Source organism: Nothobranchius furzeri, chromosome 17 (assembly GCF_043380555.1).
Source record: "Nothobranchius furzeri strain GRZ-AD chromosome 17, NfurGRZ-RIMD1, whole genome shotgun sequence".
NCBI lineage: Eukaryota > Metazoa > Chordata > Actinopteri > Cyprinodontiformes > Nothobranchiidae > Nothobranchius > Nothobranchius furzeri.
Genome location: NC_091757.1, coordinates 53,128,824 through 53,152,457, shown reverse-complemented (window position 1 = coordinate 53,152,457; position 23,634 = coordinate 53,128,824). Strand labels below are relative to the sequence as shown.

General features: G+C 42.8%; 1 protein-coding gene across 6 annotated transcripts; it reads right to left on the bottom strand.

Annotated features, from left to right (window-relative positions):
• Positions 1–285: 285 nt before the first annotated feature.
• Positions 286–23,017, bottom strand: cdc14b (cell division cycle 14B). Of its 6 annotated transcripts, none has more exons than XM_015972886.3 (16): positions 22,775–23,017; positions 21,573–21,663; positions 20,980–21,055; positions 18,507–18,599; positions 18,295–18,371; positions 18,125–18,191; positions 17,893–18,043; positions 17,589–17,819; positions 17,371–17,509; positions 12,090–12,255; positions 11,899–11,996; positions 3,423–3,470; positions 3,222–3,347; positions 2,350–2,497; positions 621–686; positions 352–531 (listed from the first exon to the last, which is right to left on the bottom strand). In XM_015972886.3, exons 1-15 carry the CDS (start codon positions 22,881–22,883, stop codon positions 663–665), a joined length of 1,644 nt encoding a protein of 547 aa, XP_015828372.3. In that variant the 5' UTR covers positions 22,884–23,017; the 3' UTR covers positions 352–531; positions 621–662. The 6 variants fall into 6 exon arrangements, 5 of the variants coding, with proteins under 5 accessions (XP_015828373.3, XP_015828375.3, XP_015828372.3 ...); XM_015972888.3 differs by lacking the exon at positions 22,775–23,017 and adding an exon at positions 21,807–22,033; XM_015972887.3 differs by lacking the exon at positions 621–686 and having other exon boundaries at positions 286–531.
• Positions 23,018–23,634: the final 617 nt, after the last annotated feature.

Sequence of the window (23,634 nt, the reverse complement as noted above, 5' to 3'; positions counted from 1 at the left end):
AAAAAGTATTTTATTTGCTTTTAAACAAATCTCTAGTTGTCAACAAATGAAGAGGCCCCATTAGGACCATTTCATGGTACAAAATATTTACAGATTACAAAGTCTGCATATTAAATGTGGACCTATGTACAGCTTAGAAATGAAGAGGCTAAAATGCTTGACCGGTGACGGGAAACCGTACAAACTGCAGATATAAAACACCCACCCATGATCCAATTTAAAACGAGAGCAATGATTTCAATAATTTCATAAAAACTAAAATCAATTAAGATTTCAGAAGGAATCATGATTCGGAAATCATATGCCGATTGTGGTTTACCATTCAGCTACTGCATGCATTAAGTTCTAGTTTAAAAATTCATTTCATGATGCATTTAAAAATAAAAAAATAAAAGGAAAAACCTGCATTGAAGATGAATGGTCACCTTACATAAAGAATTGTGCTAATCTATTGGACATCAGAAAGCACGTTGGATGTCTGATTTCTTGGCTCAGCGAAGGAGAGGAGCTCTAGCTGTGGGTATGGAGTGACTGTGAAGGAAAAAAAAAGTTTTTACTGATTTTGTTCTCCTGCTGCATTTAGTTTCATTCAGAATGTGAGAAAAACAGGAGACAGATACCATAGTCTGGAAAACCTAATTGATTGCAAAGAGCTGCGTGCGTTACGTCCTCGGTAGACCGTGCATCTGTTGCAAGTGACAAAGACGGAGTAAAAAGATGTGAGCAACATAGATGAGCTGGAGTAAGAATAGATGACACAGCAGAATCCAGAAAGCCTATAGCCAGCCTTAGTCCAGAAGATGATGCGTTTAGAGGAGAAAAGGAAGGAAAGCTGCTGGGATGAGTTTTAATCGGGCCCCAGAAAGACGGTGAAGAACCGTGACTGGGCTGCACCATCGTAACTAAACCTTCAATTACAGGATAAAACGAGACTTTATTCAAATTAAGACCAGATTTTCTGGTGTATTTCATGTGGTGGCAAATAAGATATTTTTTAAGCATTTTCTAACAGTTTTCTTTTGTCTCAAATAAAATAAATATTCTTAATGTTTGGATTTTGAAAATCAGTCAAATTAAACATGCAAATTGAAGAACAATCCCAGTTGATGCAGCCCAGTTTAAGGTCATCTAAGGAGAACCGACTGAGCGTCTGGACCTCCGACTGAATTTACACCAGCACTAATCTAACTTTTATTCTAGGGACGTTTATTTCCCATAAAAGTTAAAATCGGAAGGAAAAAGAACGTTTGTCTCCTCTGGTCAAAATAAGATCAACACGGTTGTCTTTTGCATTTTTCCAAAATGTCCTTGAAGGCATGGAGCTGTGAAAAATCCCTCCGCCTCCTAGTAAGATGTTCCTCGCTGCTTCAGCAGAAAGAAGAGATGTTCGATGGTTTATTTCATTACAGCACTTTAACTGATCGCCTGGCAGGTGCAAATCACTGATGTGTTCCCATTCTTTTTCCTGAAGTCAGTAAATAGCGATCCCTCGTTTATCGCGGTAGATGCGTTCCAGACCTGGCCGCGATAGGTGAAAATCCGCAAAGTAGGGACTCCATATTTACAGTATTTATTTAACAGGACAGGGAGCGCAGCTGATCCTCATCAGCCTGATCAGCGGGACGGCTTTAAAAGGAGGACGGTTATCCAGATACGACGCCGGATGATTAACTATTGCCTGACTCGCTTCTCCGGATTCGCTCCCGTCTTGGAGACTTCTGGATACTCACCGGTTCGCTGCCTGGATACCAACTCCGCTCTGCCGTCCCGCTCTCCACCGTGCTCACGCTCCCTCTCCGTTACCTCGTCCTCCTCATCCGTCTACCCTGCCACCTGGAAATCTACAATTCGCCACTGGATATCACCCCGGCTCAACTCCCCTCCACATTCACCCTGAACTTTCGCATTTTGCCGCTTCCTGGTTTACCCTCTGCTGGATCACCAGTGCGCCCTCAGTTCTCCTCATCATTAAAGAAATAAAATTATTGTTTATCTTTTACCTCGACTCGAGTCTGAGTCTGTATGTCTTGGGTTAGACACTTACCCCAAAACATGACAGAAAAATACCGCGAATCAGCCAATTTCCCTTGAATAAGGCTCCAAAGAAAAAATCCGCGAAGTCGTGAATCCGCGATAAACGAACCGAAGTAGCGAGGGATCACTGTAAAATACTAATTATTAAATCATCTAATACTGTTTGCTAAATTAATTTAGAATGAATCTTTCTGAAGGTTTTAAAGTAACATTTTGAGTAGAGGAGCAAAAGCATTTCTTCTATAATAAAGTTTGTTGTGTGTGTAAATGCAGCCCAGGTCTCACACGGCCCAGCGAGCGACTGAGGGATCTTGCCTGCAGGTGGGCCTTTGCTGTGTTTAAGTTGATGAGGGGGGCTGTGTCTCTACGGCCGTTGCATGGCTCACAACACATTGGGTCACTTCTGCCAGCCACAACATGCAAGTTGCCAAGAGACCTGACCAGTCTGGTCTGGCACAGGGAGCTAGCAGAGAGAAGGGAAGCTGTTAATTCACCCCACCAGGAGCCATGAGTGGCTATAGCCTCTCTGCTGTTTTCAACTGTGTGTCAACGCCAAATAAAAAACACAACAACTCCATTTATGATCGCGTTAACATGACAGAACTCATCTTAGCTTTGTTAATAAGTTGTCAGCGGTAAAAACCTTTAACTCATTCACTGCCAGCCGTTTCCTGATCACTAACGGCCTTCGCTGCCAGCGTTTCTCACCGTTTTTACTGTTTTTTTAAGAGTCACAGAATATTGCGCGCTAGCATGATGTCGATGCCAAAACAACCAAAACAAAGCGGAGACTCACCTCTTACATCAGGAAGAGTCCGCGTGTTTCGAGCGTTATCCGTTCTTTCATAAGCCGTTGTCAAATTGTGATCAGCAGATGCCTTTCCGGTTCGTGCCTCACTTTTTTTTTACAGGAACGGCCCAAAACGATCTCCTAACACATGGATGTGTTGCTTCCTGATCATGTGATCTGTGACGTATGCGGATGAAGATCGGCTTCAGGGCTGAGATGTTTGTTCTCTCAGCGCGGGGGCTCGTTCCGATGCTCAAACAGTAAAAAAATGCAAATTGGCAGTGAACGGTTGGATCTAAAATGACGACTTTGGTCGTCAATGGCAGTGAATGAGTTAAAAGCCTCTTCCATCTTGATTTACTCGAGTCGGAGCTCAAAGTCAGATAAATTCACTGACCTTCCTCCGACTCCGTTAGCTGGCAGCGAGGTTCTGGTCCTCTTCCTGCTCTCTGAGTGCTCAGACAGAGCCAGCGGTCCCACGCTGGCCTTACAACCCGGCACAGCGGCCTGCATTATGACCTTGCTGCAGGAGAGAAATGCAGGCATTAGCTCATGTCGTGATTTCTGCTCGTCTCTGTTAGGACTCTGCGGGTTTTACCTGAGACACTGTGACGACGATCGGGTGTGGATCTTATTTTCTTCTCGTCTGTGAAGAAAAAAACATCAGAAATATGTAAACACGACTTTTCGTATGCAAACGTAAGAGTTGAGGCAGAGTAGGAAAGCATACATTCAAATGAACTGACAGATGTTGAAAAAACTAGTTTGTGAAGTATGTAAAGCATTTAGCGGGCATGTTGAGTTAGTGCAGCCATATAAAGCCAGAGATCTTTATTTATCTGAGGTGTTTCACTAGTTTTAGACAAAAACATTAACCAGCAAAGCAGATGGCAGGATGATAGAAATGTCTATAGGATAAAATCATGTACAGAAAATGGTGACAAGGACAAGTCATCAGCCTCGGATTTTTGAAACTTATTTAAAAAAAACTGTCTCTGCTCATCACCCGGGCTTTCCACTGGATGCGTATGTGGCGCATAACATAATAGATGTGTTTTCATCTTGAACGCATTGGCGCAGCAGCACTGAATGTGTTCCACGCAGCTAGTACTGCAAGATCACACGTGATTTCACCAGGAGAAAAGATGGCATCATACACCCTAAAGGTCTGTGGTTTCATTTTTTTAACTGATTGAGCATCAGGGTATCTGCAGGTTTAAGGGAGCCAAATTTAAGACTTTAAGACCTTTTTAAGGCCATTTTGACCAAATTTAAGCTATTTTTTTAAATTAAATTTAAGCTATAATTTCCAGCTATTGCCTGGAACCGGTGCTAACCACGTCGGAAACGTGGGATTAGCCTCCCAGTTACCATTAAACTTGCACTTCCCCATGGCGCAAGCTCCCACTAGCTTAACCAGCTAATGTGCTCATCTAAAAATAGCCCTCTTTCACAAGCAACTGAATGTGTACGGTTCCGCTTACGCCAACATCGTACACAAAAAATGCTGAAACTAGAAATTCTTGTTTATTGGGTCTTTGGTAATTTAAGACCTTTGGAGACTGTATTTAAGGATTATTTGTCATTTTTAAGGCCTTAAATTTAGAAAAACAAATGTAAGACTTTTTAAGGACCCGCAGATACCCTGGAAAATATGCACAGGCCTTTTATTTTGAAATGTATCAAATGTTTGATATTGCATCCAAGTTGGATTTCCTGTCTGGCCCAGTCTGAACTGCTGAGCCTGAAGCATTCTGGAAATAAAGCTATAAAACAAAAGACCCGAAGCGTAAACTTAGCAGAGGGGCGCGACACCACACTTGTGGGACACATTCGCGTCCGACGGAAACACCCACTGACTAGAAGGCCCGCTATTAGCTTTGCAAACGTAACACGATGATTACGCATCCGGTGGAAAGCCGGTGTCCACTCTAAGCTAACTTTACTGACAGAAAAAAAAATCTAATTCGAACACATTTCTAATTTGGATCGGGAATTTTTAAAAATAAATAAATAAATAAACCAGGGGCTCACTTACAGCATTCTCAGTTAGAGCTCCAGAAGGGGGGGGCAGGACACGTTTTTGGGGGGGGGGGCTGACGGGCAGCAGAACTCAGTGAAATCCTAACCCGTCTATACAGAAATGCAGGATGGAAGAAGGGAAGCCATACACAATCCACCACAGGGCAAGGCTACACAGGGAGAGCAGCATGGCTACCAGCCATCTGAAAGGAGGACAAATCCAACAACAAGAGCAAACAGAAAAAAAGGGGGGAAATAAAAGGAAGGAGAGACAAGAGACGTCTGGGCAGGACACAAAGCCTCTGATGTTGTGCTTTTCCACTGGGACTGGATTAAATCAAACACCTTTCAAAAACCCCTCGTGTCCGACTACCAGACAACGGGTTCGTTCTCCATTCCCTTGTTTGATTAAGTTGTACGATATGACCCGAATATTGTGTATATTTAACATGTTCTTTATCTCATAACAGCATAAATTCAATGGAACTTAATTTCTTGTAAACCCCGGGTGGTACAAACACCCCGACCCTGTCAGAAGAGCAGTGGAAAACCCAACAGGCCATTGACGATGATCCCAGCCCAACATTATTACGTTAGACACAAACACCGATCGAACAGAGGCATGTGCATGCATGCGTGTCCACGGGGTTTCGTGCCTTACGCCATGCATGGAAACGGCAGAAAAGATGGAAGAAAGGTTTGGATAAACATTTCTCCAATCGTTCCTGGAATTCGACATGCAGCCAAGTGTTATGTAACAAAACAAGCAGAGGAGCAAGTGTGGAAATTAGAGCTCATCTCTCTTTTGTCTCAACTCCCTCCTGAGAATAGACGATGTCACCTTAGATGATGCTGCTGTTATCCCTCACACCAGATTGAGGATCAGGTGGAAATTACTCAATAAAACTCATTTTTAAAACCAAACAACTACGTCTAAGACACATCTGCAGATCGGTAACATTTTTTCTGTGGTGCCAAGCCAGTAGAGCAAGCCAAGAACCATCAACTAATCCGGATCTCTTGTTCAAACCGTGATTAGTTGAACCGCCGCTGCTACAAACTCCAGTGGGCGTAACTTGAGAGGATTTCTCAGATAACAAAGCAGAACAGCTCAACGTGTTCATGAGGCAAATAATAAAATAGGCGTGTAAATGTAATGCATCCACTAACTGCATATCCACTTCACACCATAAGTCATACAAAGAAAGCAAGAGAGAGAGAAAAAGAAACAGGACAACTTTATAATCAGCCATACTGTTAGCCATACCATTCACTGGCACAGCAACCACTTCTACAGGAAGAGGACGTAAGCTGGACAGGAAGTGATGTGAACTTACCTCCTTCATACAAAACCTCACTTCCTCTCCCCCACTATATCTCTGCTATCTTTTCAATGGCAGGCAGCACATCGGCCACGCAGTGCCCATGAGGCTGCAGCAGAACACTACCACCTGCCTGACATGGGACAACAAAAGCCAGAGCCTTATGGGTACACAGGCAGAGGCCAGTCAACCACCCACAGCCATGCTGACACCCAGACTCCCACAGCTGGTTTTACCAAGGCGCAAACGACGTGGACTTTAGACTAGGGCTGCAACGATTATTTTGGTGGTACGAAGTCTGAAAAATCACGGTTTCACGATTACCACGATTATTTTACATGACTTGATTTCACATCTGTATTAACGCATATAAATCACGCACACATCCTATAAAGTATTGCTAAAGTTCAAGATTACATTCTAGAAAGGTTTTGTACCCTTGTTGATATCTATTGCCCTCAGCTCCTAGGTAATCAGCATGATAATGCGATGAGCCCAGGTGGGCTGATTCTACCCACCAATGGGAGGTGTCTCCTAATGGAAGGTGTGAATTTGAGCCGGCTTAAGCTTGGTTTATGCTTGACGCGTCCGCGAGTTCGCACGGCTCCGCACGGAAAAGTTGCGTCATTTTAACAACCACGCCCCTCCACCGCGTCTCCGCACGGCCCAAACTATCCGCACCGCGCACCTAGGAAATTTTCTAACCACGCGGACGGTCGGACGCGGAAAAACATGGCGGACTGGCAAGAACTAGTATGGCAGAGGTTCGTAAAAACAGACATTTGTATGATTCAGCTCTCAGAGATCACCGTGATCAACATGTTGTTAATAATTCTTGGAGAGAAATAGCTCGCACTGTCGGAAAAGACGAGGACGCTGTTAAAAATGCTGGAATGCCATGTTGTAAACAACAGTAGTTTCTAATTCTACTACGGTGTAGTGTTGGATGCATGCCGTAGAGCTCCATGCTGCCCCCTACAGTTTGGGAGAATATTGGCTCACCGCAGAAACGAGCCGCATGAACCATAAACGCTGCAAGTTGTGAAGCGCGTTCCATCCGCGAGCCGCATCACCAAGCGGAAAGTAAATGCGTCAAGCATAAACTAAGCTTTATCAGTCAGCCGTGGGTGTGTTGGCCCTGGTCAGCCTGAAGCAGACCACCTCAGGAAGAGGGCTGAGAAACAGTCCAGTTGCACCCTGAAAAAAGGCAGGCTATGCTAACGTAGAAGCTCTCTGTGCTATCCAGACCATGCGAAGCCGATGCTAGTGTGAAAGGGGCTATAGTGGCATTCTACCCGCAAGCTCGTTCCCAACAGGGAGCAATTCCGACACGAAACGGGAGTGAAAGCATTCCACACAGCTGATCCTGTGACGTCGCGAAATCACGGGAGAACTGCAACACCAAACATGATTTCAGACGTCCACAAACAATAATAAACAAGAAGAAAGACAACTGCATGCATGAAAAAATGTCTGTGGGTTATTTTCTGTTCTGTTTACATTAGTCTCAGAAGTTCACAGGAAATGACTTACTGCACGTGACCTTTATTTAGAAAGTTTTCGGATGTTCGGTGTTTGACTTCCTGTCTGGCTTGATCTAAACTGCGGATTTGACTTGTTTTGGAAGCATAGCGCGTCAAAAATAGACTCGAAACGTGACGTCCAAAACGTCACAATTCGCTGCCCGTGGAAAGGAACTCATCCACTATAAAGGCGGCTAATTGCTGCGTAGTACATTTCACTGCCGATTCGCGACGCTTTGACGGGCATTAGAAAGAAGGTGTTAGAATGAAGACTATTGTCATCAATGGCAGTGAATGAGTTAAATTACAGTTTAAAGCTTTTAAAATACCCTCAATTCTGTGTAGAGAACACCGTCCCAATGCGAAGAGTGAGGCGTTTCTCGAATAATAAACCCTGGTTGACCCCTGAGCTGAAATCGCTGCTGACACAGTGGATCAGGCTGCCAAGGTCATCACCATGAGTGCTGCAGAGCGTCTTCCAGTCTGTGGTCTGGATACAGTCCTTCAGTCTTTCTGTAGCTTCGTCAGACCACACTTTCACAAATGTTTTCTGAAGAGGCTTATCTTCTCAGTGGCCTAGTGGTAGAGTGTCCGCCCTAGGACTGGGAGATCAGGGTTCAGTTCCTGGTCGGGTCATACCAGACTTTAAAAATGGGACCCGATGACTCCCTGCTTGACACTCAGCTTTAAGGGGTTGGATTGGGGGGGTTAAACCACCAAATAGTTCCCGAGCGCAGCCACAGCTGCAGCTCACTGCTCCAAACAGGGGTGGGTCAGAAGCAGGGATGAATTTCACCAGTGTGTGATGATGACTATGGTATTATATTTACCTAACAGCCTGTTTAGAGTTTCTGTAAAAAGACACAAAGTTTTAACGGCTGACAACTGGTTAGGGTTAAGCAGTTATTATTATGAATATCCTTAAATCTCATTTCTACTTGTTCTTTATTTTCAAATTTGACTAGTAGAATATAATTAGGACATGATAAATTATATTATTGCTATGTCGAACAGGAAATACAAAGAGGCGCTGTTGATTACATTTTAAAATGGCTTGCTGTACTGGCTTGGTGTAGACAAATACGGAGGAAACGTAGTCCAACTACTAATTCAACCCTCGATCACTGAATTGTTCTAATATTACTGTTACATCCCTTCAGTCACTAACGTAATCCGACTCAGCTGGAGCTCATTTGCCTGCAGGATCTCTGAGTTGATGACAAGTTGGGCGTGTCTCAACTTTTTCTCTGCAAGCTCTGAAGATGGGCGAGAGACATTGTCCTGAATTTCTACTTCAGCAGCTTTGAAAAATCTTAAAGCACTTCCCATGTAGAAACGAATCAGTCCCACTGGTTGTTGATGCTGGTTCTGCTTCTGCTGTGTGCGTCCGATCCATTTCCCATCGTTTTGGTCCGTGTGGGTAGCGCTATTGTCTTGTTTTTTGCACAGTTGGAGTCTTTAGCATTTCAAACCACAGTTAATAGTCAAACCAGCTAATCCCCGCAACTCTACTTTAGACTAGAACAATGTTTCTCTATTACTTTGTCACATGTGTGGTGTAAATCCTACCCCAACGGCTAGGTCGCAGCAGTTTTTACCACCTTCATTCAAAACAGAACAAGACTTATGTGTCTGATAAGCATCTGGCCTGAGTTTTCTAATAAAATATAGTTTTAAAAAATGCTAATGTTAGTATCTCACTACACCGCACCGTGACTGAATTGTAATAGATACATCGCCAGATTATTGACAATACAAACCCGTTTTATACAGTTTTGGCACTTTTTCCCTCCTGCTGGCCAAGTAAAGAAAAATTAAATGAACATTCTGACTTTATGTTATTTCAATGTCCAATCGGTGCTTGTGGTTTGGTGAAAACATGAAAACTGAATTATTACAAATACTAAAGACATTTTCAACTGAGAGTAGCAGAGGCAGAACTTGTGTTTGCAGCTTAAGTGCTTGAAGTCAATAAAGTCAATATTTTCATGAAGCATGTGTCCAAAACTATATTTAACAGTTAGGACAATAGATTTTTCATAATTTAGATGTTGATATTTTGTGTAAATGGTTGACTCTGCAACCATGTGTACTCTAAAAATCTTTAATGTTAAATATAAATGCATAATAATACATTTAGACATTTTTCTTATATAAGTGATTTTCCATTTCAGTGCTTAAAGGGACTTTACGGAGTTTTGAATTTTTATGCTCGCGATTGCCCCCTCAGGCCAAAAGCGTAACGGCAGCTTCAATAGTAGGCTCGTGCACGAGGCGTGCATGCTGTACGTGCACACTCCTTAACGAAAATAACAGCTGAGACAGTCCCTCGTGTGTGTGTGTGTGGCCCGGAGGAAAGAGGACAGGAGAACGTGCAGCTAATTAATGAAATAATTTGGTTCTGTACCTTTCTCTTCAGCACAGCCGACAAAGGTTTATGATGGGTCAGTCCTCCTGCATGCTCAGATCATTCCCTTCCCTTGCTTGAAAAATTGTTCCAAAATGAAAGTTGAACCCACATCTTTTTTATCTGTGAATTCAATGCCGTTCGGCGAGTCTCAAATAAAAATTTGGGCATCTTACTGTAAAAAAATATACCATTAATGTAAAAAACTCTAAATAAACCATGTCCACATCCAGAGTCGAACCAAGGTTTTCTGCACGAAAGTCAGACGTCTTACTAAGTGCGCTAAAGCGCCAGTTTGTATCTGTAACTTGTATATCCTTGATGACAGCTGAAACAACGTTCATAGAACGGTTCGGAGCGAAAATGGCTATTTTGTTGCTAATTTGCAGGAAATATCTAGAAAAAAGTTCTACAGAAAGTAGCTAAGGGTCCTCAGAAATGTAGCTAGCTTTGTCACTAGGCGTTAGGAACAGCGACAAAGTGGCACTGCCTCTCTCTCTGCTGCTAAAGCTACGGATAGCAAATGCTACGGGTGATGCCTGAGCGTGAACGCGCATGAAGCAGCCTGCTCGACCCGAGCATCTCTCTTTTTCTGTGATTTTACAGAAAAACAGGCAATCACAGTAAAAATGCCAGGACTCATTCTACAGGACCAGGGCATTGCAGGAGAATGTATGAAGAAGACATTTATTATTTCTATACATGTTTTGGCTGTCACACTTCCATAATGTCCCTTTAAACATTTATGTCTGCCGGTTTCTTATCTATTACAAAGTCTGGTATCGACTAAACAGGAGGCCCGGTTCCACCGTGGACACTCTGACCTGATAACCTGGAGGACGGATTTCATTTGGCCCGCATTTATTTTCCTGCTCAAAGATGACATTATAACTACTTGCAGCTCGTTTTCATATCATCGAATCACAAGTGGAACGATATCTTTAAACTTTCACTACATTTGTGTCTTTTAAAACCAGCTCTCAGAAAAAGCTCGTTTTTATCTGGAAGTCTGTGTGCCAAACGGCTGTGTCACTGACGTGTGCTGCGTCCGTTCCTTCTCATCATTCACAGATTAAAAGATCACAACTGGGTGACTTTTGTTGCATGCCTTCATTTAAAAAGACAACCAAAAATCCTGAAGACTCACAGAGAAAAAGAAAGTTGATTAATATTAACTCATTCACTGCCATTGACGACTAAAGTCGTTATTTTAGATCCAACCGTTCACTGCATTTTTTTTACTGTTTGAGCATCGGAACGAGCCCCCGCGCTGAGAGAACAAACATCTCAGCCCTGAAGTCGATCTTCATCCGCATACGTCACAGATCACATGATCAGGAAGCAACACATCCATGTGTTTGGAGATCGTTTTGGGCCGTTCCTGTAAAAAAAGTGAGACGCGAACTGGAAAAGCGTCTGCCGACCACAATTTGACAACGGCTTATGAAAGAACGGATAACGCTCGAAACACACGGATTCTTCCTGATGCAAGAGGTGAGTCTCCTCTTTGTTTTGGTTGTTTTGGCATCGACATCATGCTAGCGCGCAACGTTCTGTGACTCTTAAAAAAACAGTAAAAACGGTGAGAAATGCTGGCAGCGAAGGCCGTTAGTGATCAGGAAACGGCTGGCAGTGAATGAGTTAATGAATGAAAGAACATTAATGTCACTTCTGCTTTATGACTTAAAAGCTACTGATAGGTAGTGATTGAGGGACTGACATGGAGAGGAGTTGCTCGTATTACTGAACTACATGTGAGCGTGATGCACGACGAGGCTCACTAACTGCTTTCATACTTACGACAGCGAACCTGAAGAAGACCTGGCCTGCCTCTTACTCTTGAGGGCTCGTAGTTTATCCCCCTGTGTGAGGTTGTTCCTCTCCTCTTCCTCGCTGTACTGAGAAGAAGCAGCGAAGGGACTAAACTGCGTGTACGTGTGGTTTGTTTGTTTTATTCCAGACACCATGAGAGAATCTCCCGTAAAACTCACCAGCTCTATTTCTTCTTTCTTAGATGTCTTGTTCTTGTTGTTGCCATTGATGGTTATGTCGTCCACCCCAGACAGGATCCTGGCCACGGCCATCTTGCCATTCTCTCGTTCATTTAGCATCTTCTCCTGGAAAACGTCTCCATCTGCCCAGAGGCTGTTCTGCTTCCTGATTGAAAAATAAAAAACACAATTCAAATCCATCCATTATCGTCCACTTATCCAGGGTTGGGTTGTGGGGGCAGCAGCCTAAGCAAAGAGGCTCAGAAGTCCCTCTCTCCAGCCATTCGGGCCAGCTTTTCCAGGGGAATCTCAAGGCGTTCCCTGGGCTTCCGAGAAACATAGTCCCTCCAGTGTATCCTGGGTCTTCATTTAGGTCTCCTCCTGGTTGGACGTGCATAGAAAACCTCACCAGGGAGGCGTCATTTGGAATCCTAGGATGTCCAAGGAAGGTCCCGCCTTTTTCGCCTCTGATTGGCTGGAAGGGCTCTGCTACAATTGGCTATTTCATGAATGAGGAAGCTGTTTTCCCTCGCTGCAGGTTTTTATGTTTACAGCCAGATCTTGAGGAGTTTTTTGGAGAACATGTGAACTGATGGCTATAATAAACATTCTTTCCTGTTTTGCAACAAACCAGGTTCAGTTTCTTTCATAAAAGAACCAGAAAAACATCAAATGTGAACTTCTAATAATTCTTGTTGCATTTCAACACACTGTAGACTGACTTTATATCTTTTGGCTCTATTGGGGTTATCTTGTTACTTAATTATTAGGCTATCCTATGTCTTCACTTTAATAGGTTAAGTCAGTTTACAACTTAGAGCACATCTCTCATAATCAGATTAAATGTGCATCATTTAATCAAACATTAAGTTAAAGCTGATTATGATTTAGACCTATTTTTCACCAGTTTTCATTATTCTAGAAAAGAAACAGACCTGATGCACACCGCTGGGCAGAATAGGTAACCCAGGTAAGGCACATATGTATATCCTATGTTCTCTAATGCTTCAGAGCCAAGAGATTTAAAGTCCAACAGTTTGATAAATTCACAAGATTATAAATTCACATTTGACGTTTTTCAGTTTTTTATGAAACAACATATTTAGCTAAACAGGACAGAATGGTTATTATAGCACTAAGTTCACATTTTATTTACAAAACTCCCCAAAACAACTTTCTGCTGGTGGCTGAAGGACAGTCTTCAGACAGTTTGCTGCCAATTGAAATAGCCAATCATAGTAAAGCCTTTCTAGCCAATCAGAGGCGAGAAAGGCGGGATCTTCCTTGGACATCTTAGGATTCCAAATGATGCCTCCAGGAGGCATCCTAACCAGATGCGTGAGCCACCTCCACCGGCTCCTCTCGAGCCAATTTTATTCTCATGAATTTTGAAAGCTTCTTCTCTCGGTGGTTTCTGAATGCCTCTGTGGTCTTGGTCCGTTTTATTTATCTGATCTGCTTTTAAATTACGAGCCCACGTGATCGTCAAAGCTGTGGTTTGTTGCACCACTCCTGACTGACCCAGGATCTGATGTCAAGTATTTTACACATCCAGAGTTCCCCCTGGGTTTAAAAGTTCAACAGCAATGGCGGCTACTGCCGGTGGGAGTGGGGGCAGGGGCTTACAGGAGCTCGACGCTTGAGCAGAGGGAGTCGCACATTTGGTCGTCTTATTTTTTCTTTTTGTGGCAATGCTGCTGCGGCTGACATTATTAACGGCGGTGATTTTCTGTCTCTGTTAGCGAGTGTGAGACGGAGGCCGATTCACCCACTTCCTGTGCCAGCAGAACCCGTCTGAATGCTTCTGATGACGCAAGCCCTTGAAGAGTTACGATATTTCAGAGGCAGCATTTAAAATGTGTCCGTGCTCGGTGTTATAGCATGTTTTTGTGATTTAAAAAAAAAAAACGAGGCGACCCAGAAAAACTGCCGGGGGAAAACTCTGCATGCTCGTTTTGCTGTGAATATAATACAGTCAAAATCATTTCTTATCTTTAGTTTTTATCCTTGCATTATTAGAGTAATAGCTTTCATATTTTGATGATGTGATGTCATTTCCTGTCATGTTTAAAAATGTACATTATTAACATGGTGCTGAAGCTTGCTTTGAAGAAAACCATGAATCAAACCGTCTCCTGCCTAAAATCATTCGGCTCTGCCTCGCAGCCTCTGAGGTTCTCCAGTATCAGCCATAAGATTGCACTAAAACAGCCTTGTTCCACCACCATGGCCCTCGCCTGTGGAGCAACCTGCTGCAGAACCTCAGGACTGTAGAGACTGTTGATATTTAAATATTTAAAGAGCGAGTAACATCCAAATCAAAGTTTTTAGCTGATAACTTGTATAAATGAGTGTCTAATCGACCCCTTATCGGTCCACGTCACCTCCTGCCCTAATGCGCATGTGCGTTGCAGAAAGGGATCAACAATCGTGTCTTGTTGTGCTGTTGGTTGTACCAATCGCTTTGATCAAAACAACAAATCGCACAAGTTCTACAGAATTCCATCTACTCGCACCCCTTTCAAGGCAAACAAAAGAGGTCTTTGGTTGCAAGCTAGCAGAAGGAGCGACTGGAACGAGAAGATCATTAAAAATGCTCAAATCTCCAGCGATCGCTTCATATCAGGTAATCAGCATCGTAGGTTTTATAAACTCAACTGTTGAAACCCACATATCGATTTTATTTTGATCATCTCTGAAGCCTGTAAGTTAAAGCGCCTTGATAAACTTTAGAAAGGAACGCTAAAGCTTGGCCCACTAGCCGGCCTGTGGCTACCGTGAAGTGTGCTGTCATGACCGTAAATTATTAGAATCGTCTTTATTTGCACGGGAGAGGCATCGGACACATCTGGCATCTAGTTATAAGACAGTTATTCCAGATGCTTCACTGAATAACTGCAGAGCTTGTGAAATGTTTACAGTCACAACAGTGACTAAAGAACAGGTAATATAGCTATGGAAGTCATGCTAATGTTAATTTATAACATTGTATTATTATAAGTGACTCACCCAGCCATGCAGGCGCAGTTCGCTGTCAGAATGCAGTTGTTTTTCTTGTTTACAACGACCCAGACTTTGTACACCTTTGTTTTCTTCCCTTGTCTTTGACTCGGCAGCACCTCAGTCTTCATAGCCAGAAAGTTTTCAATATTATAATCGTGCAATAGTATGTCCTGAACATGATTGTCTGTTACATAGCTGTACGCATCCAGGGTTTTGTAGGACTTCATGCTCTCCCAGGAAGGTTCGGCGTGTCAATCAGGTAAGCGTGGATGTCCGTCCACTGAAGCTTGGGCCATTTTTTCTCATCGTTGATCCACTCGCCTGGCTGTAACGCATATGGATCGTTAAGGTTGGTTTATGCTTGACGCGTCCGCGAGGTCCGCACGGAAATGGAAAAGTTGCGTTATTTTGCATCATTTTAACGACCACGCCTCTCCACCGCGCCTCTGCACGGCCCAAAGTTTCCGCAATGCGCACCTAGGAAAATTTCTAACCACGCGGACGGTCGGACGTGGAAAAACATGGCGGACCGGCAAGAACTAGTATGGCAGAGATTCGTAAATAGAGACATTTGTATGATTCAGCTCTCAGAGATCACCGTGATCAACATGTTGTTAATAATTCTTGGAGAGAAATAGCTCGCACTGTCGGAAAAGACGAGGACGCTGTTAAAAATGCTGGAATGCCATGTTGTAAACAACAGTAATTTTTACTTCTACTATGGTGTAGTGTTGGATGCACGCCGTAGATCTCCATGCTGCCCCCTACAGTTTGGGAGAATATTGGCTCACCGCAGAGATGAGCCGCATGAACCATAAACGCTGCGAGTTGTGAAGCGCGTTCCATCCGCGAACCGCATCACCAAGCGGAAAGTGAATGTGTCAAGCATAAACCAAGCTTTAAGACGCGTCCCGTTGACTAATGTCAGTTTTGCAGCGTAGCACGTTTTATCGCTAGAGGATAAACGGTTATAATACACGACAACATTGCTAGCCGAATCAACGCAACCACAACAAAGAAACCAGATTAAGCTGGATCTTGTTTCTGCTAGCAAGATGCGCGCGTATCCGCTTTGTTTACAAACAAATAAGGGTTCTGTACACATTCGTCCATCTTCTGAACTCGCTTGTCCACGTAGGGTCGCGGGGGTTCTGTACACATGTAGTCATTATTTTGGCATTTTGGTGCATCTTAACATTTTAAATATTCAGTCTAAAACTGTAATTATGTCTCCCTCTTCAGGTTTAAACTCTGTTCTACTTTGACTTTTAATCAGCCACAGCTGATGGCTAAGAAGTCCCAGCTGACGTTGCCTGACCCGTATTACGTGGCTTCACTGCACTGGACTCCAGCCATCTCTTCGCCGCACCTCCAGCCGGCTCGGCCACTCACAAGCTGATAAGAAACGATGCAGGTCAGAGCCGCTCGCCTCCTTAAAAAGATGCCCTCCTTCCTCCTTTCTTTTAGTGATCTAGGAGGAGAGAAAACCCTCCGGCCTGCTGCAGGTTCTCCATTTGCTCAACCTACTGAACGGTGAGTCTGCTGTGCGCGCGCTTGTTAACGGCTCGTTTGTCCGACTGAAACTCAGACCGTGCTCGGGGCGGTTGAGGGGGGTGCAGTCAATCACTGCCTCAGCGCTGCTCACTCCGCCTGCCAGGCGATGCCTCCTTTAGGTGCATTTTTTCCCAAACAGGGAGTGTGGGTGAAATAGTTACGTTTAGTTTTAATTTTGTTGAAAGATACACCACCCAGCGGGTCAACGACCCTTTAAAAAAAGATTTGAGATCCCCCCTTTTAGCTTGGTTTTTATTTTATTTGTTTGAACAGAATTTTTATTAATTCATTCATTTTAACTCATTTTTATGTTACATTTTTCTCAAGCGTGTTTACGAACTCTTTATGTAGACTTTTTTAAAATTCATCTAATTAAATGTATTTATTTATGTTTTAGTCATGAGTATCACCCTGGTCTTGAAGGGTAGGAGAGTACGTGCTCTGTGTCAGTGTAATGAGGTCGTGTGAGCACGGACGAGTGACTTGACTAGTTTGTATTTTCAATTTTACAATAGTGTGTGAAGGCTGTTTATATATATTTGTATTGTATTTATTATATAAAGCATCTCTGCTGACTTTATCATGAAAAGTACTTTAGAAATTAAATTGGGCTGATTGATTAATAATTTGCTGACTCTTTGGCACATGATGCGCAGCTAAAATCAAATCTGACAATAAATAAATAAATAAAAATTCAGTGTGAAACAAAAATGTTTAAACCTACTCTTCAACAAAGTTCTGCTGAGGCCCTATGATGGACCCTGGCCGACAGATCCGGATCCACGCGATAGCCTCTGCTGCAGTCAGGCGGTAATGTTTCATCAGATAGCAGGCGATGAGCGTGCCGGTTCTCCCCAGGCCAGCTAAATACAAAACGGCATCATGTTGTTAAATAAAACATAAAGATCCAGCTGAGATTGTGTTGTCCTTTAGATCTCTCACCCTTGCAGTGGACAGCTATGGCTCCTTTAGCGTTCTCGCAAATGCTGATGAACTTTCTGACAATCGAGTCATTTGGCGTGCTTCCGTCCACAAAGAACAGGTCGTAATGCTCAAAGCCAGAGTCTGTAAAACGCCGAGCGTCATACATCTTTTTGTTTAGTCTGATGATGGTGGAGACGTTGTGCTTCCTGAAGTAAGGGATGTAGGCCTCAGGAGCATGTAGTGGGTACCCTTAAAAAGAAAAACATCCACTTCAGGAGTCATCCAAATGTAACCAGAGGCATTTCTGCAGCACGTCAGTTACCGTTCTCTATTTTGCTTTTTGGATGTGGCCCACTGAAGGCGAGGAACTTTCCTGGGGTGATCCAGTTAAAGTCTCCATTTTCTGCTCGCTCGTAGTGCTCGTACTCTACCACGTCAAACTTTGAGAAGTCCAGCCAGCTGTACTGCACGGCCTAGACAGTTGACATGGATGAGATTTCATCAGACGTGGTAGAAGATGGAAAATAAATCATTCCTCAAAAAACAAAACCTACTTTGTGAACAGCACGAAGGCAGTCTAGGATGCCCAGATTGTACATGCAGGTTCCAAATGAGGCATCTCTGGAAAACGTGGCGTAGTTAGAACACTGAGGAATCCCTAAACTACCACGGTAAAAAGACTACACCCTCCTCACGTGGACTTTGTACTACTTGGGCGACTTACCTGAACGGAACATACGTGGAATTCCTCGAGACCAACAGACCGTACGCCTCTTCTGGCATCATATTTAGATGCATCACCTTTAAACGATAAAAAGCTCTCAAAACGACGTAAGCGATCTCTTGTAACTAATACCAGCATGATATTAGACACGCAGCATAATGTTCAGGGTCAAATAATATCCCCAGAGACGTGGAAAATATCTGCACACTTACTGCGTATGAGCCCACTAGGTAGGCAGCGTTGGCTTGCTTTTTCTGATCTCCACAGGTATAAAAAATGATCCTCTTCCTTGAGATTGTGATGGACTGCACAAAAAACAATAAAAACAGAAACTTTATTTAGCTTAAACATGTTTATTATTTTAAAACAGGAGTTCATAGTTTCCCATCCTTTACGAGTTCAAGTCAACACAGAGAGCAAAATAAAACTTTCTCAACGTTTACTGTTGAAGATCTTTATCTGGAAAGCTGCAAAATCTACGATCTTTGTTAAAAAATGGAGAAGAAAACTATTTTAGGTGGTGGCATATTAGGATAAGCAAACTTGTGACAGTCACTAAAAGAATATCATAATAAAGCTGAATCATAAAGTTTAGGAGCATTTTAGACCAGAGCATGAATTATTTCAGCTTTAAAGGGACTATAAGGAAGTTTGTATAAATTCCAGAAATAAAGCTTCTTAAAGCTTCGTTTATTTGCTCAAACGAGCAGAAAGTGCACCTGAAACTGATTATAAACAAAGTGCTGCTGCATTTAGCAGAACAAGATCACACCCAGAACCAAGAATGATTTATGAGTTTTGTCCACGCCGGGCCACTTTTGTGCTAAAATATCAAATATGCTCAAGTCATCATCAAGTCAACAGATGCAAGTCGATTCAAGTTGCAAGTCACTGGCATTCAAGTCCAAGTGAAGTTTTAAGTCTTTATATATTTGACCAAGTCAAGTCAGAAGTCATTAAAATAATGACTCGAGTCTTACTCGAGTCCAAGTCACGTGACTTGAGTCCACAACTCTGGTATGTCGTGTGTAATATAATAAAAATAAACAACTTCCCATATCAAAGATCGTCTGAATAAAACAAAATGCAGTTTTTGAAATAATAACTTTAATTTATTAATAACCCTCTCAGGCTCAAAATAAGTTTTGATAAAAGGACGAACAACTAAGTCCTTCAGGGGTACTTCTGAGTTAAAAAATGCTCATGAAATACGTATGTGGAGTAACCAGGTAGGTAGGTTTTAACGTTGTAAATGTGCAACGCCTGCCTCCAGAGGGTTAAGGGAGAATTTATTCAAACTGGGTGAAAAAGAAACCTCCCTAAAACTGAACTGGTTGCAACACTCTAATTGTACCAAAAATGCAAAAACAGAAATAAGGAGGCCAAATCCTTATTTTACCAGCTCTGTACAAACCACCTAAACAAAGAGGAACGAACGGTCAGGTTTTGATGAGCAAGCACTATTAGAATCATAAATTTAAAGGGACTTTATGGACTTTTGAATGTTTATGCTCGTGATTGCCCCCTCAGGCCAAAAGCGTAATGGCAGCTTCAATAGTAGGCTCGTGCACGAGGCACGCATGCTGTACGTGCACACTCCTTCACGAAAATAACAGCTGAGACAGTCCCGTGTGTGTGTGTGTGTGTGTGTGTGTGTGTGTGTGTGTGTGTGTGTGTGTGTATGTGTGTGAGAGAGAGTGTGTGTGTGTGTGTGTGTGTGTGGCCTGGAGGACAGAGGACAGGAGAACACGCAGCTAATTAATTAAATAATTTGGTTCTGTACCTTTCTCTTCAGCACAGCCGACAAAGGTTTATGATGGGTCAGTCCTCCTGCATGCTCAGATCATTCCCTTCCCTTGCTTGAAAAATTGTTCCAAAATGAAAGTTGAACCCACATCTTTTTTATCTGTGAATTCAATGCCGTTCGGCGAGTCTCAAAGAAAAATTTAGGCATCTTACTGTAAAAAAAATATACCATTAATGTAAAAAAGGAACTCAAAATAAACTATGTTCACACCCAGAATCAAACCCAGGTCTTCTGCATGGAAGTCAGACATCTTACAAGGTGAGCTACACTCTAGTAACATTCACAGTATCTGTAACTTTTATATCCTTGATGACAGCTGAAACAACGTCAAACCAAAGAACGGTTCGGAGTGAAAATGGCTATTTTGTTGCTAATTTGCAGGAAATATCTAGAAGAAAGTTCTACAGAAAGTAGCTAAGGGTCCTCAGAAATGTAGCTAGCTTTGTCACTAGGCGTTAGGAACAGCGCCAAAGTGGCACTGCCTCTCTCTCTGCTGCTAAAGCTACGGATAGCAAATGCTACGGGCGATGCCTGAGCGTGAACGCGCATGAAGCAGCCTGCTCGACCCGAGCATCTCTCTTTTTCTGTGATTTTACAGAAAAACAGGCAATCAGTAAAAATGCCAGGGCTTATTCTACAGGACCAGGGCATTGCAGGAGAATGTATGAAGAAGACATTTATTATTTCTATACATGTTTTGGCTGTCAAACTTCCATAATGCCCCTTTAAGAGTTAAACCACAAACTCACACATAAAACAAGGGGAAATAAATGCTACAAATCCACTTTACTGTTTAGCATAAATAGATATTGATTGACCTATGCCTTCTATCCAGTGTCTTTCCAGGATGTGTAATTAACTGCTGCGGTTTGGTTTACCTTGAGCTTCTTTGTCAGCTTGCAACAGAAGCGATAAAACATGGCCAGGTTAAGGGGGCCAAAGTCTGCGTAAAAGCTGTGAGAAGGAGAGAAAAAAGATGGAATAATCCATCAGAATATTTATTTATGCAGCCATCATCCCTGAGGAAGTTTCATCAGACAGAATCAGCGACTTTAGAAGGTCGCTGAAAATACTGAAGGGAGTAAAGACAACACTTGGAAGCATCTGATGCAAGAAAGGGACAAACTGAAAAAGAAAAAGATGCAAAAATTATATATTCTTGTGTGCTTTTAGTGTAAAACCTCAGGTCAGCCTTTATGTCTCAGGTGGACAGATATATCTCCATTAGGAGTGTTGAAATTGCAAATGCAGCACTTTTATTTGCTTTATTTACTTTGCAAATATTATTTACAGCAGTGCACCATTTTAATATGTGCAAAAACTGCACTTAATATGAGATTAATTGGTTTAATACACGTGGAAGCCAATCCTCTGTGCAGACTTGGGTTTGGAGGCATTTTAAAACTTTTTACTGCATTCTGCTGAAGGCCAAAGGGGCAAAGTACAGAAACACTGCAGCACTTGTACTCACTTCTCATAAGCCAGCTCTTCATCTATGCAGAAACAGTGTCGATCAGCTGTGCTCTTGATCTTTTGCTGGAGTATGGCAAAATAAAGTTGATCTGTAAAAATGAGGGAGGGGCAGGGAGACAAAAAACGAGTTAGTTAGATAAATACAAACTCCCGTTTATTATTTAAAAGCCAGCCATTATTATTTGTAACCGTCTGCAAATGTACTGTCTGCTCGTCTTTCCCGATAACTCACCCTTTATTAACTCGATATATCTTGAAACATCGTCTGAAGTCATCTTGCTAACAGATCTGAACATGACGTTTTCCACCGAAGAGATACGAAGTTAATTTCTTCACGAGAACTTTAAGCATAAGGGGAGGGAGGGTTGCTCAGAACGGTTCCTAAAAGTTTTAAGACAGACAGATTTTACGTAATAATTTAAAAGCCTCGAGTTTAAATATTCCTTTCGCTTGAAGTTATTTTCAAAAGGGAGAAAGTCTGTAACCGAAGAGGAAAGTGGGAGTGCTAGTGCGCACTCTGCTAAAAAACTGATCAGCGCGCGACTCCGCCTCCATTATGCTAGCAAGATTCCATTGGTTGCCAAGAAAAGAGAACGCTACGTAATTGGTCAGAAAAGCTGCCGGTCAGGTTGGTTCCCGCCTTTTTTAGTTTAAAGTTCTCTACATGCAGGCCGTGATAGGCCCTGGGATGGTTGCCCAAGCGGTTGCCATGATGATCTACCAGCCAGTCAGATTTGCGATTCCCACTAAAACATACCTCCCTCTCTCGGACTTGAGCCGATGAAGGATGCACCAACCAGGAAACGTCATAAAATATGTTATTTAACGCAAGCAGAGGAGGAAAGTGGACAATTTCCTAAACGCAACATTAAATCACCACAATATTACCTAGTAAACATGTATGACGCACACGCAAACAGTCGTTAAAAGGAGATGATTTGCAGTGCACGTAGATGGACGAGGTGTCGCTGATTTCACTGAAATGAATGCTTAACATGAAAAGCTTGTAATTTCTAGTATCTGTGCGCATTGGCGAATAAAAATCAGCGCAAACCCAATGGAGCCAGACGGTGTCGCCATATTGGGGCAAAGCTGTAGAAAATTAAGGACTTTAATGCGCACAAAAACATTTGCGCACGTCCCTGTGCATTTGCCAGGTGAGCTGAAAGTTGACATGGTTCGTTGTGCAGACCCTCTTACCTGTTATCTCAATGTAAATATCAGAGTTTGGCTCCGCCTCTGAGCTGCTCTGAGCTGCACAGCGTTTTTTCCTCGACTCGGATCGCCTCCTCTCGCTTTTGCGCTTCATTTTCTCCTCAGGGCTGCAGAAAGGACATTGTCGCGGAGGCGTCTGCTGCAGATCTGCTCCGTCTTTTTGCAGGCGGACGTCTTGTGTTGGTGCTGTTAGTTTGGCATGGCTTTAGATTCTGTTCTGCGCTCTTGCTGAGCCCCTTTCTGTGCGTGCTTGTGTTGTGTGTCTGCCGAGCCAGAGACAGAGTTGGCTGCCCCAGCCTCAGTGGTACTGGTGACGTCTCTGAGAGGGGGTGGGCAGGTTTCTGCTCGGTCTCCTGCAAGTGATGTATCTGGATTATAACTCAGATCAAAATGCAGGACTGCTTTTTTTTTTGCCCTTTCTATAATTATTAGGCCAGAACAAAACAGGCTCACACCTGATGATGGAAAAGAATGAGTCGTTTAAATCAGCAAAGTTCAGGTTTTCATCTGGCCTCATTTTAGATCAGAGCCAACACAAACATTTTATTTATTTGCAGAATGAATAATTCTATATATAATCAGGCTATACAAAATATATTCTTATCCAGAGGCAAAAGGGTTTTGCTTTTTTTGTGTGTGACAACATTTTTATTCTACGGGGGAAAACTGAAAAAGTCTGAATCTGATACAAAAGTCCATGGATGTCAGTAATCCAGCTCAGACTGAGAGACCATCTAAAGGCTCGGGACCCCTCTGCAGGTGCTCTGAATTCATTAGCTGATTTCAGTGTGACACTTTGAGTCTAATATTGAACAATTTCACAATATTCTAACTGTCTGAGAGTT